This window comes from Barbus barbus (genome assembly GCF_936440315.1).
Source record: "Barbus barbus genome assembly, chromosome: 1".
NCBI lineage: Eukaryota > Metazoa > Chordata > Actinopteri > Cypriniformes > Cyprinidae > Barbus > Barbus barbus.
The window spans coordinates 29882618-29897135 of record NC_136729.1 but is presented as its reverse complement, the minus strand read 5'-3'; the positions used below and the strand labels follow the sequence as shown (position 1 = coordinate 29897135).

At 38.0% G+C, this 14518-nt stretch overlaps 1 protein-coding gene across 1 annotated transcript in view; it reads left to right on the top strand.

Moving 5' to 3' along the window:
* Positions 1-14518, top strand: part of LOC306876406 (neural-cadherin-like) — a gene marked incomplete at both ends in the record, with an annotated part of 304042 nt that overhangs the window by 202643 nt on the left and 86881 nt on the right. The window contains 2 exons of the mRNA XM_079427539.1: positions 1454-1638; positions 9429-9655. Of these exons, the coding sequence (XP_079283665.1) occupies positions 1454-1638; positions 9429-9655 (412 nt within the window). The remainder of the gene's footprint in view (positions 1-1453; positions 1639-9428; positions 9656-14518) is intronic.

Sequence of the window (14518 nt, the reverse complement as noted above, 5' to 3'; positions counted from 1 at the left end):
CCTTTATCTAAGTGATGGGAAAGCAAAAATGTGGCGAAAAAAAGGGAACTGCAATGATGCCAAGCATACAGCCTCTTCTGTAAAGCATGGTGGAGGTGGTGTCGTGGCATGGGCATGCATGGCTGCCTCTGGAACAGGCCCTCTCAACTTTACTGATGACTTAATGTATGATAACAGTAGCAGAATGAATTTGGAAGGGTACAAAACCATCTTGCCTACCAATATTCAAGAAAATGCCGCCAGATTCATTGGGAAGTGCTTCATATTGCATCAGGACAATGACCCAAAACACCCTGCCAGTTCAGTCAAGGATTTATAAGGGCAAAGAAATGGAAAGTCTTAGATTGCCCAAGTCAATCTCCAGATTTAAATCCGATTGAACATGAATTTCACCAGCTGGAGAGGAGAGTAAAGGCAGAAACTCCCCAAAACAAGCAACAATTGGAATTGGCTGCATTAAAGGCTGGGAGTATTTCAAAGGATGAGACCAAGAGTCTGGTGATGTCTATGGGTCACAGACACACTGCTGTGATTGTGCGCAAGGGATCTGCAACTAAATAATAGCTTTTAATCTTTTATATCTGCCTTATGTTCAACTGTCCCAATACTTATGCTTCCATCAATGAGTGGGATGAACTCTAAAAGTGCTGTTCTTTTTATTTGGTAAAACATGTATGTGTTGAAACGGCTAATAATAAAATGTGGCATTCCGTAGTTTTGTCTCACATTCATCTTTTAATCATATTTGCAAATGTCTTGACTCCACAGCCAGCATTTCTACTCCATTAGGAAACAAAAAATAATTCATTGAAGCTTAGTATTTTTTAGCTTGTATCTGGAATTTGTTTGCTTTCATCCTTTCTATAGATTTTCTGTTCACATATAGTGTACATTCAGCAAGTTCATGTGTAAGTATTTATGTGAAGCTGAGGTCAGAAGTTGATTTATAAATTGTGCTTTTCAGTTTTAGAAGTTGTTGAGTTCAGATTAGGTTATTTTGAGGTCAGAGAAATCTATAATTCAGTGCCATTCATCTGCCATTCACAAGATACTAGAAAAGGAAACACTCGCAACTCAATAATTCTCCCTCTAATGTTCTTCATTCCCTGGTTTTCTCTTTCCATAACTCAGAATCATCCCTTTGCTTCCATTTTAACCATTTATTGAAAAGTATTCACTCTAGCCACGTTTCAAATGACAGTGAATTGTGTTTGTTGATCTCTTCGATTTACACTTTGGCTTTTTAATTCTTTATTTATTGTTTATGTTTATGCTGGTTTTTACAAGGTCTTCTCTGAAAAGGTTTTAGAGTTGTATATTTTGTATTAACAAGAACAGTAAAAATATATATACAATATAATTTATAACTCCCAGGTTATATACTGTGTATATATATACACACACAGTTAGACAATCAATATTTTAATCTTGTTATTTTTTGTTTTACCCGCAGTTATTTTATCCTGAACAAGCGGACAGGGTTCCTCATCATAAAAGAGAACACTCCTCCTGGGAGTTATGAGTTTCAGGTTCGAGTCTCAGATGGGGTATGGGCGGATGCCGTCTCTAGTGTGAAGGTGAATGTGAGAGAGCTACGGGACGATGCCATCTACAACTCAGCCTCTCTGAGATTAGCAGGTACAGATGATATTTAACTCATGACAGCATGATAATCAGTGCAAACTTTTACACTCGTGAATTTTTCTTCTTGTTTTTCTTCTTTTCAGTTATCTCATTCATATAGTGTCTTTTCAGATTTGTTCAGCCTTTAGTGACTACCATTTTTTATAGATACCTTTTTTTAAGTAAGATTAAAGTTAGAAAAATCTCTTGATTTAAATAGAGTTTTATGCATATGTAGGTATTTATTTATAGCATTCAGTGATGGTGTCATCATAATTCGATATTGTCTTTCCTGCATCCGTTTAACCGTCTAAAGCCAAATTGATATTGCAAAGGCACATAAGTTATGTCACGCTTTGTAACAATCAACAAGAAACAAGATGTAGGCTCAGTTTTATGACAGCGGCAGCTCTGATGCATCATTTTATTTGTGCAGAACTGAAATCCTGAAACCTAAGCTTACCTACTGTAAACATATTCTTTAGTCTTTTTGGAATGCAAATGGATTATGTGGTGTGCATGTAATGCTGTTGTAAATGTTACTTCCTATTAAAATCATTTTAAAGGCTTTAAAACTAATTTGACTGATAATGAATGGCACTCTGTATACAGCACTGTTGAGACTTGAGCCGAGTCTGTGTCCACTGCTTATTTCAATCAAAGACATTGAAATAATTTGATGGTTTGGGCCTGGAATCAGGATCTGTGTTGATTGTGTGCCATGTTGTGGCAGTAAAACTCATGGGCATATTGACTTTGGTGACATTATGACAGCCAGCGTTTTAATGAAAACAAGACTGAACTGAAATTAAATGGACTATAGCTGAGGTTTTTGTAGTTTTAAGACTATTAAACTGGGGGAAAAGGCCTTGTGGGAGATTGAGAGACAGAATATAAAATGTAAGCCAATAGCAAACTCACAAGCCTATAAAGAGATTTGTCTGAATTTATGCTGAATTTAAACTGAATTTATGGCAGGCATTAGAACAAGAGCAATCAGTTTTTATTACTGCTCATTGTGACTTCACAAATAACAAATGTCTTGTAACCACAGTGTAAATGTAAGGGTTTTTTTCTTTCTATAATCTCTGACAATCCCTAATTGAAGCAAGATTATGTGTGGCATAAAAAAAAAAATAAAAAAAAAAGTTTAGTTACTTTTATTGCATTTCCATGGTTTTATCAGATAATATACTGTGGTCTGTGCAATTAAATATTCCATATATCTGTTTAATCTTTAAACTAAATAATGTGGTGATTTACTATTAACCCTCCAGGGTATATTGTTGCCAGATAAATTGGAATTAAATGGACAGTCTTTAAAGAAGCTTATGTTTATATGTTTTTATAACATGGTAGTGGTGGGCAATAAGACCAAAATCTTATATCATGATATGAGTAATTTTATTTTATGGAAACAGTATTTCTATCATGATAACTCTCTGAAGATTTTAACATGGTAATGGGTATGACAGTGTTTATGTATTTGGTCTTGGAGGAATAGATCTTCTACGCTGCTGATGGTTATTGCTGTAGTTGTGGATTATTGCTGCTGCTGATCCAAGCAAGTACAGGAATTTACTACTGCAGTACGGTTCTGAGTATTTAAGACATACTGCTGCTGCACAAATAGCATCTAAAATATCCCATAGCAGATCTATACAGGTGGAGGGCTCAAGTGGATGCTAACCAGCCATTTAAGTGTAAAGCAGTAAGCTTATTGGCTGCGTATGCAACATGAACCAGTCGGCTTATGCCCAGTCATTTAACACTGTGAATATCAGTATGTTAAGACAGCTTGTGCCATCTAGAGTTTCATGAAAGAACTATGCATATACCACAATATAGTTATTTTTGCTTTGAATAAGTTCTTTGATATAAATGGTGATACCATAGACATTTTATAATTCAAGTCACCAGTGTCAATAATCACAAAAATACTAATACTAGCCTAAATTAAAAAAAAAAAAAAAAACTCAAGCTCACTGAAGACAAGTAAACAGTCAGTGATTAAATAAGAATAAGAAACTAATTACAATAGGAATAGGAGAAACGGGGGAATAAAATAAATGCTGCATTGTATAAAGTTTTATAAAACACCATATACTCTTCACTGTGTAAATTAAATATATTCTTATTAAAGTTACGAAAGTGACTTAGTCAAGAGCAGTGAGAGAGTTTCTCTTTTGTTGTTTGATTAACATGAATGAGAGACGGCATTAGACTGCTGTCACTTTAAGAGCTGCCCGGATCCAATATACCGTTACATGTCTTTCTGTCAGGGATCAGGAGGGAGGACTCAAATGCAGAATGAGTGTAAACAAATTTATTGAACAAACTTGTAGACAAGACGAGAGAGGGTGAGGTGGGGAGTGAACGCAGTCCAAACAGTAGGCAGGGAAAGGCTAGTAGACGAGCGGACTGGTAGAATGGCCAGAGTCCAGTCCAGGATGGTAGTCCAGCCGAGAGCAGGGAGGGCTGCACAGCTCAAGGCCAGTGGTTAGCAGAGGTGGCCAGACAGGAACATGTGGGGCAGCCACTCCACACGCAGGTCTTGCAGGTCCTGCACAGGATTTGCTGCGTGGCAGGAAAAAGGAAGCCAACCAGGATCCCAGTCTGCAGGACAGGACAGGATAAGACGAGACAAGGAGAGAACGAGAGGTACAGGTGACAACACTCAGATGAACAAGGAGAGAACGAGAGGGACAGGTGATGACACTCAGATGAACGAGGACTAAACAAGGGGGCGTGGAAACGGGAAACAGGGCGGCAGGACGAAAGGAGCACATGGCAGATGACAACAAAGACAGATACGTGCTCAAACACAAAACAAGCATAGAAACATAAAACACAGACAAGACTGACAAGACAGTGTGGGCAGGATCCTGACACTTTCTCAGCTTTTGCTTTCACATAAGACCTAAATGACTGTTTGTGAGGATACTTGCTAAGACGGGCATTTTGACACATACAAGTGTGTGTATTTAATCGTTCAAGGCCTATAAAGCAGTAAAAATAATGTGTACACGCCTCTCTGACAGCACTCAGAAACAGTCTCTCAGTGCGCGCAAATATCGAAATGAGTTCTCTTTCGCTGTTTATTGCATGTCAGTGGCTTAAAGTCACTTGTTTTAAAACCACAGTTCTTAACAACACGTGCAAATAATAAGTTTTTGTGACCACGTTGCACAGTCCCGTCACGTAAGCGTGTAACCACTATAGAGGCTATAGTTCAAAATCTATACCAGTTGACAAATTTATACCGGTTAATCGTGTCTACCGGTATATGGCCTACCCCATAACATAGTTTTACAATAAATATGAATATGAATGTTGCCATACCCAATTGGCAGCTTTTACCAAAATGATAGAAAGCTAAAATACCATACAGCAGTACTGTATCACAATGGTAATGCCTTTGCTCATTGGGAATTTGTATGGATAATGGCATGCGTTGTATTACTGTAATTGTTGATTTATCTGAAACTGTTCATGGTAAAATAATTGTGATCATAGATAAATAACATTCATTTATTTAGAGGTGATATTTATATTTTTCACTGTGGTGAGTTGCTATGCAGCAGTGTTTGCCAAATTGTACGTTAGCCTAGTGTTGAAATTGTTTCACACTCAGTCACCTAGAGTCCTTTGGGGAGTCTGGAGTTTTATCTTTAACACCTCAATGGTTTTATGGTCCCTAGAATTGCAACAGTTTAGCAAAAAAACAAACAAGACTCAAAGCAAGGCTTTTGATTTCAGAAGGGGACATCAGCAAGCATCTGTCAGTACTTCAGGCACTGTTTAAAATGCACATGAAAATGGCATCAGTCAATAGAGGTATGGGTTAATGTTCTTGCCAAATACTTAAGCTGTTTATTTCCCTGGAGCCCTGTCTCAACATGCATTGAATAACTGAAAGTTCGACTTTCGCACTATTTACTGCCTCCTTGACATTTGAAATCCCATTTCAGGAGCAAATGTTGAAGGCAATGGATAGTCGTAATGCTGCTGCTTTGAGATTATAGCTTGCTCTGTGCATCTCGAGAAGTGAACTGATTGTAAAGTGAAATATGAGGGAAAGTATATGCAGAAGTTCTTTAGACACCCATGCTAGCTCATGGAGATAACCGAACAAGTGCACACAAACTCACACAAGCTTATTCCCATAACCTCTGCTCTGCCTGTACACAAACAGGGCACACACATACACACAATTCTACATAAACTCCCACATTCTGCAGGACACGCAACATGAAAAGCTTTTTGAGGGTGAACTTTTGAGGCTTCTGACTGCTTAGCCAGTTTGGACTTATCTTTTAAAAATTTTAAATGTCTCATGTTTTGATCCTCATCTTCCGGCTAACGCTGAGTTTTCCACCCCTACATGACTTTGTGGTATCATTAAAAAGAAATTGGAAAAATATTGGCATTCATTCACTGGTATTAGCTCACCAATTCACAAAGACATATTGACCACCACACTGTCCCCTAAGCCATAACAGCTAAACCTCTTTAAAGCTGTGTATGTGTCTGTTTGTTTGTTCATTTATTTATTTCATGTTGCTGTGGGGTCTTTTAGAAATGTTTGATAAAGCATTATGTGAAATAAAATCAACATAGCATGTGAACATAGCTTTAAATGAAAGCTGTTTATTGCTATTACAAAATTAAACAACTGTGTTTAGACATCCCAAATGTTGAAAACAGGGTTACAAAAACTATAAACCTCATAAAAAATAAAACCACCTATATATACTGTACATACACAGTGGTGGCCAAAATTATTAGAACTAAAAATGGTTTAAGTCAGTTATTTCTATCTTTTGCTGTAGTGTGTCTGTAGGAAATATCAGTTTACATTTCCAAACATTCATTTTGCCAGCAATTGTAATAATCCAGTGAGATTTTTGTTTACACAAGAAGTCTGACAACTCAGACTCTGCTCTGCTCCACACAGAGATCTGATCATCATCCAGTCTGTCTGGAATGACATGAAGAAACAGAACAAACTGAGACAGACTAAATACAGAAGAACTGTGGCAATGTCTCCAAGATGCTTCAAGAGACCTACCTGCAAAGCTACAGTACTGTGTAATGTTTTAGGCACTTGTATAAAAATGCTGTAAAATGAGGGTGCTGTCAAAAATAATGTCATAAATAGGTTTTCTTTATCAAGTAACTTCTATTAACTAAATTAAATCAACACTTGGTGTGACCATCATTTTTGTTTAAAGCTGCTTTTGCCCTAGGTGCACTTGCACATAGTTTTTCAGGTAGCTTTGCAGGTAGGTCTCTTGAATCATCTTGGAGACGTTCAAAGAATGCTAATCGTTTTTTTTTATATATGTATATACAGTCATGGCCAAAAATATCAGCACCCTTGGTAAATATGATCAAAGGCGGCTGTGAAAATTCATCTGCATTGTTAAAAAATATTTTATTTAAAAAATTCACAAAAATCTAACCCATTGGAAAATAAGAATTTAAAATGGGGGGAAATATTATTATGAAATTAATGTTTTTCTCAAATACACATTGGACACAATTATTGGCACCCCTAGAAATTATGAGTAAAAATCTCTGAAGTATATTCCCATTCATATTCACAATTTTGAGCACTCCAGGGTGATTATGAACATGAAATTATCCAGCCATGCCCTCCTGTTTCACAAAAATATAAAAAAAAATATATATTTTTTTACAAAGCCCAAATTCCAAAAGCCCAAAACATATATACATGCATGTGGTTTTATACATAATATATATGTGTATGTGTATACGGTGTATATTTATTATGTAGACAACAACTTTTATTTTGGATACGATTAATCACGATTAATTGTTTGACAGCACTAATATATATATATATATATATATATATATATATATAGTTTTTTTTTTTTTTAATTAACAGACCTATTATCATAAATCACTGCAGTCCCCTGTCTATTTTTAAGTGTGTGTGTGTGTGTGTGTGTGTGTGTGTGAGTGAGTGAGTGAGTGAGTGAGTTTAACATCCAGAAAAGGTGTTAAGCACATCCCTTGCTTAATGCCCGTGGGAAGGGGAGCAGGTTTGATCAGCGCTTGGATCAAAGCCAGGTGTGAGGCTGTTCCCAGCTGTCATGATGAGTCTCCTCTTCACACACAGTTCCTGATGGGAGCAGACAGCCACCCTTCCTGCACCCCCCAAAGCTAATCACAGTTTCCTTCCTTGCCCCCACCTAAACCTCCATGATTGACAGTCTTCAAGCACTAATGATTCACTTCACGAATGTTCAGGTCTATGTGACACAGTGAATTGAACGACCACCATCAGAGTGGGGATATAAGAGTAAAGAGCTGCAAGAGTAAAGAGAGACGTAAATACAGCTTATGTAATATAACTTAGTACAAAAAAAAAACACAGAATTTGACACAAAACATAAACAAGGACTTATTTACAAGGATTATTTCCACCCATCATTTTTAATTAAGTATGCTATGTCCTTTGAAGTTCATTAAAGCTTATACCACTGAAAGTATGTTGTATATATACTCCACTATTTAAAAGTGTGGTGTCAGCAAGAGTTTATTTTTAAAAGAATGTCTTATGTTCACCAAGGCTGCATTTATTTGGTGAAAAATGGTCAAAAACAGCAATATTGTGAAATATTATTACAGTTTAAAATAACTTTTCTATTTTATTACATTTTAAACAAATTTATTCTTGTGAAAAGAATATACTCCAGTCATCAGTGTCACATGATCTTTCAGAAATTAGTCTAATATTAGTCACTTTAGGCATTCTACTAACTATACTGTAAGTAACTTTGAAACTACGTCAACTAACTAATTTAATTATTAGTAGAGTGTTATGTTAGGGTTAGTAGAATAAGTTGAATTTTGTACTTTCAAAGTTACTTATAGTCAGTAAAATGTCAGTGTACCAGTTGATGTAGTTGCAATGTTAATTATAGTTAGAATGTCTAGTTGAAAACTGGACTATCCAAATATAAATTGTTACCATGCTTTTTGTAGCCTGTTTATACCCCCAGCATTACCTCATATTTTTCTTACAGTTCCTAAGGGTGATGGGGTCATGAAAGAAAGTCAAATCCAGAGCATGTTTCCATGTCACTGTTGTCAATGTAAAATCTCCCCCAATTTCCTCAAACATGCCCCTCTGCCTTTGTGAGCTGTGAAGTGTCAGAGAGAGTTATGACACCCCTGCCACTCCTCAGCACTGGCCCCAAGGGACAGACTGAGCTTGGGAACTCTCTCAGTCGGTCTAACACCTCTTCACCACCGTTCAACAACCCTCACAGTCCCAAACTGTAGGCTAAGCATCCCAATTAGAACATTGGGTATTTGGAGGAAAGCACACCTCCAGCACAGGAAAATCGATGGTCAGATAGTTGCTGAAGTATCACAATTTACCTGCAATGCTCAGAGGCCGTGGCCAGCTTCATCATGACATGCCAGGAACCGTGACCATAAAGCACAGGCACCCATTACCATGGTGACAAAGACTTTCCACATGCAGTAGTTTGAGCTCTCGCCCCAGACTTTTTGACATGGCATGTCAGCTGGACTTTGTGTGAACAGCCACTGACAGGCACTAACCTCACTTAATGAAAACAAGATGTTTTGACAAGGGAAAACATGACCATGCATTTTTCATGAGCTCTGCACCTCAGTTCAAGAATGGTGCTGTGTTTTTTTTTTTGGTTTTTTTTTACATGTCCTGGAGTTCTTGTAGCTTAGGTCATATTTATACGGTTCTGTTATCCATATGTGTCATGCATTTATGTTTGTGTTTCTGACAGACATCTCTGCCACAGAGTTCATGGAACGCCGTGGCAATCTGAAGAGCAGGTACGAGCTGCTGGGCGACTTCCTGTCAGACATGCTGTCTGTGGGGGCAGACGACATCAACATTTTCAGCATGATGGAAGCGCGGCACAGGACTCTGGATGTGAGGTTCTCCATTCACAGCATGCCGTTCCTCAGGGCAGAGAGAGTCCATGGATACCTTGCAGCTCATAAACAAAAAGTAAGGCCTGTCGGAAAGACACAGATATGAATACAGTCATATTAGACCTTGTAATTAACCTAGGAATCGCTCTAAAATCATGTACACTTCAGTGTGGAATAACTGCAAACTTTTACACAAATTTCACTTGCTTTCACTTATTCATAACTAGATGAGGCCTGATGTATTAACCCACCCCTTTTTGTACCTTTTCAGTCAAAGTGTCACTTCTCACTCTCCCTCGCTCTCTTTTCATTGATATTACACATAAGCTCCATTTCCTTCTTAGACAAGACACAGCTCTTAATGTAAAAGAGCTGTGATGTGAATTGGAAAAATCCAGATCTAAATCGCAAAATCATTGATCAGGACCAATTACAAGGCGTAAAGAGGCTTGGAAAATGGCCTGGAAATGGTGAGCCGAGATGGTGAAAGTAGTACTGATGGAGGCTAGAGGTTATTAATGAATGGGATTCTAATCCTCGGGAAAAAACTACTCCAAAATTTTCCCTTGTTATCTTTCTCATTCGTTTCCCCCCAATTCGACTCATTCTGTCACTCAGAGCTAAAATTTGTTGGAGAATAAAGTGAAAATTTAGGGAGTTAATTACAGATGAACTCCCTGATATGGAAAGTGAGTTGCGTGTCTCCACCCATAGTAATTGGAGAGATTCCAAGACATGGAATGGGGGAAAAAAATATTTTTAATGTATTGAAAATCGCAAAGCTTAAAGGGATAGTTTACCCAAAAATGAAAATTCTGTCATCATTTACTCACCCTCAAGTAGTTTCAAACCTGTATGAATGTCTTTGTTCTGCTGAACACAAAGGAAGATATTCTGAAGAATGTGGGAAACAGAGCAGTTCTGGGGCACCATTGGCTTCCATAGTATTTTATTTTCCTACTATGGAAGTCAATGGTGCCCCAAAACACCCTGGTTACAAACTTTCTTCAGAATATCTTCCTTTGTATTCGGCAGAACAAAGAAATTCATACAGGTTTGGAACTACTTGAGGGTGAGTAAATGATTACAGAATTTAAATTTTTGGGTGAACGATGCCCTTAAGGTACATGCAATGGCAGGGTTTTGAGAGAGATCAATAAGAACAGCTAGTTCATGCTCACGCACGGAACTATAGCCTCTGAATCTGATGTAATTGCATTTTTCTATTTTCGTCCGGTTTGGCGGATCCATTCACTGCATGTCGGATGTGTTGAGTAGGCCGTGTGATGTTGGCTTATGAGAGAGCTGGAAGAAACGAGCGTGAACAGCAGGAGAGAGACAGAGATGAACCCCCCTCACGTCTGTAACATTTAAATGATTCTTAATGCACTGCCATGATCTCCAGCAGTCCTTGCTCTTCCCCTTGCTTTCCACCTCGCTCCCCTGCCACAACGCACACTTTGAAGAGCTCAGGATTCCCCCACAGCCATGCTAGGATGGGGGAAGCAGATTTTTCAGAGCACACTGCTCATTTCCCAGGGGTGTACCCTTCTATCTCGCCCCCTAATGCCTCTTCTGAAATACACACAACTGAAATGACACCCTGTGAAGTGTCAGACGGTGCACAAAAACACACACTGTTGCATCAAGCTCAAAACACAAAAAGAAAATCTCCCTGTGGTGATAGTGAGTCCTGATGAAAGACTAAGAGTCAATGATAAACAGGGAAAGAGGCACAGGGGAAGAAAAAGTTTTCAGAGAAGCTTGTTATTTGTTGTGAAATTTGAGGGCGAATCGGTTCAAATGCAGAGCTTGCATTTAGGTCTTTAGCTAAAACAAGTTTTCAGAAAAAAAAAAAAAAATCATTCTCAGCCCTCAGAATAAACATACATGGCACGTTCTAGAAATAGCACACCTATAGTGTGCAGGTCGAAACGCAGAAGGAACCGGTGAGAATGAACAAAGAACAATTAGAGCAGTTCTCTACATTTAATCACATGGCAATGAATTTCCCATTCTATTTGAGTGCACATTATAAAGGAGAGGAAATACAATTATTTTAAAGCTTTCAGCTGGATCTTCGTTGTCAGAGCCATTTCACACTGGCCTTTCTCAAAAACGCTTCTCATCACCTCGGCTTTTGCAGAAATCTTCGTAATTACATATCAAACATGAAGGCAGTGCGTTTTGTCTCTGCCCTTTTGTTCGACTTTATTCAGGCAATTGTTGACTCGTGCACACCCACACTATTTCTTTTGTTTTGCTCGTATTTAGACTTTTTTTTTGCCTTTCCTACTTTTTTCTCTCTGAATAATTTTGAAATGACTACTCAGTTTGTTGCATCTTTAAGTGCTATACGCACAGCACCTCCCATCGATCCTCATTCCAGTTCTTTTATGTGAATGTTTGTTCCTTCAGGTTTGCTTTGGCAGGAGAGAACCTCTACTCTTTCTATTTGAAAGAAAAGCTTAATCACGTATGACAGTATCATGTGGATCGGTTCCACACCTCACCATGCCTCTCACTCACTCACCAAAACACCCTTTGGCGGTTGTTGAACATAGTCTTCGCAAATCAAATGTTTAAGAAACACACACTGTTTTGAATCATACAACAGAAACATGAAAAGGCCACTGGTCCAACATGAAGGTTAGCGCACAAAACAAACTCCAATCCTCCTACTTGTTTATGTGTGTATGCAGATCGCACTGTGTATATCTCTTGGGTGTCATCCTGTGCTATCATTGAGCCTCTGTGGAACAGTTTCCCTCAGGGAATTCTGGGTATTGTAGTTCCAATCCCGACGGGCACCCCAGAGGGCCTCTGGGAAATGAGCTGACAGTACGATCGAGCAGGAGACGGGTAAGAAATTGCACGCTCTCCTCCAGGAATAGGGAGAGAGAGAAATAAAATAGAGAGCGAGAAATGAGAGTGTCCAGAAGAAGGATTAGACAAGGGAGTGGGTGTATCTTCTCTCCTGTTACCTGAGCCTAACTGCTTCATAAAAAATAATGGTTTATTAGTTGTCTGTGAGTGCAAAATAAAATGCGAGACCTCATAGTTGCAGTGTTTAACGTCCGAGATAATACATGTAAATCACCTCCTCAAGCAGACACGAACGTGGAAGTCAGACCTGAACGCTGTGTGGAGGATGTACATTGTGTGTGTATGTGCATGTCTGTGTGTCTGTAAAGACCCAGAACCATGAAAAGAGAGGGAGAGAGAGTCAAGTGTATGTGGGTGAATGTCTAACACCAGGCATCTTTACGCTCTGCAGCTTCAAATGAGTATGTTTGTCTTGAAAACAACTCCTGGATCTTGTCCACAGGGACTCTGCAGTGCAGTAAAGTGCATGAGTAGATCTGCAGTCAGTCGGGCACACACTTGAGATACACAGACACTTGAGCCATTGAAGGCCAATTAACGGAATTCAATGAGAGATCACGCTGCTTTTGATTATATATTTAAACTACGCATTATTGGTTTCACGTTCAGTGGCCCAGAAACATAGAACAATTAACAACACCACTACCACAAAAAAAAAAAACTGAACTGAATGTTTCCACAATTAGTTGAAGAATTCAAGTATTAAATGTATGGTGCTTGTAAAAAAAAAAAACCCTCTAGTGCTTGGAAATGGTCTCTGTTTTATTTTAGCTGTCCTCTGCTTTGATTATTATTTATAGGCATGCACATTGTATGCATATATACAGTTGAAATCAAAACTTTACATACACCTTTCAGAATCTGCAAAATGTGAATTATTTTACCAAAATAAGAGGGATCATACAAAATGCATGTTATTGTTTATTTAGTACTGACCTGAATAACATATTTCACATAAAATATGTTTACATATAGTCCACAAGAGAAAATAGTTGAATTTATAAAAATGACCCCGTTCAAAAGTTTACATACACTTGATTCTTAATACTGTGTTGTTACCTGAACGATCCTAAGCTGTGTTTTCTTTTGTTTATTGATAATTGTTCATGAGTCTCTTGTCTGTCCTGAACAGTTAAACTGCCTGCTGGTCTTCAGAAAAATCCTTCAGGTCCCACAAATTATTTGGTTTTCCAGCATTTTTGTGTATTTGAACCCTTTCCAACAATGACTGTATGATTTTGACATTCATCTTTCCACACTGAGGACAACTGAGGGACTCATATGCAACTATTACAGAAAGTTCAAATGATCACTGATGCTCCAGAAGGAAAAACCATGCATTAAGAGCCGGGGCGTGAAAACGTTTTGAATTTGAAGATCAAGGTAAATTTAACTTAATTTGTCTTCTGGAAAACATTTAACTATCTTCTGTAGCTTCTAAAGGGCAGCAGTAAATGAAAACAATATGATATTTAGGCAGTACAAGAACAATTTACTCATCTTCATTCTGTTCAAAAGTTTTTCTTAATGCAAGGGTCTTAATGCATGGCTTTTCCTTCTGGAGCAGTTCAGCTTCACTTCAGTGAGCATTTAAACCTTCTGTAATAGTTGCATATGAGCAGTGTAGGGAAGGTTACTTTGGAAATGTAATAGGTTACAGATTACAGGTTACCCTATTTAAAATGTAATAGTTTGTCCTGAACAGTTAAACTGCCTGCTGTTCTTCAGAAAAATCCTTCAGGTCCCACAAATTAGGTTTTCCAGCATTTTTGTGTATTTGAACCCTTTCCAACAATGACTGTGTGATTTTGAGATTCATCTTTCCACACTGAGGACAACTGAGGGACTCATCTGCAATGTTGGGGAGTAACTAGTTACATGAAATGGAATTACATAATTTAATTACAAATTAAATGCAATTGTAATTAGTTACAGTTACCGAGAAAAAAAAGTGTAATTAAATTAGTTACTTTTGAAAATGTTAACGATTACAAAGGTGGTTACTTATGAGTTTAACTGTTTTATTTCCTGTTTGGGTTTATGCATATGCTTT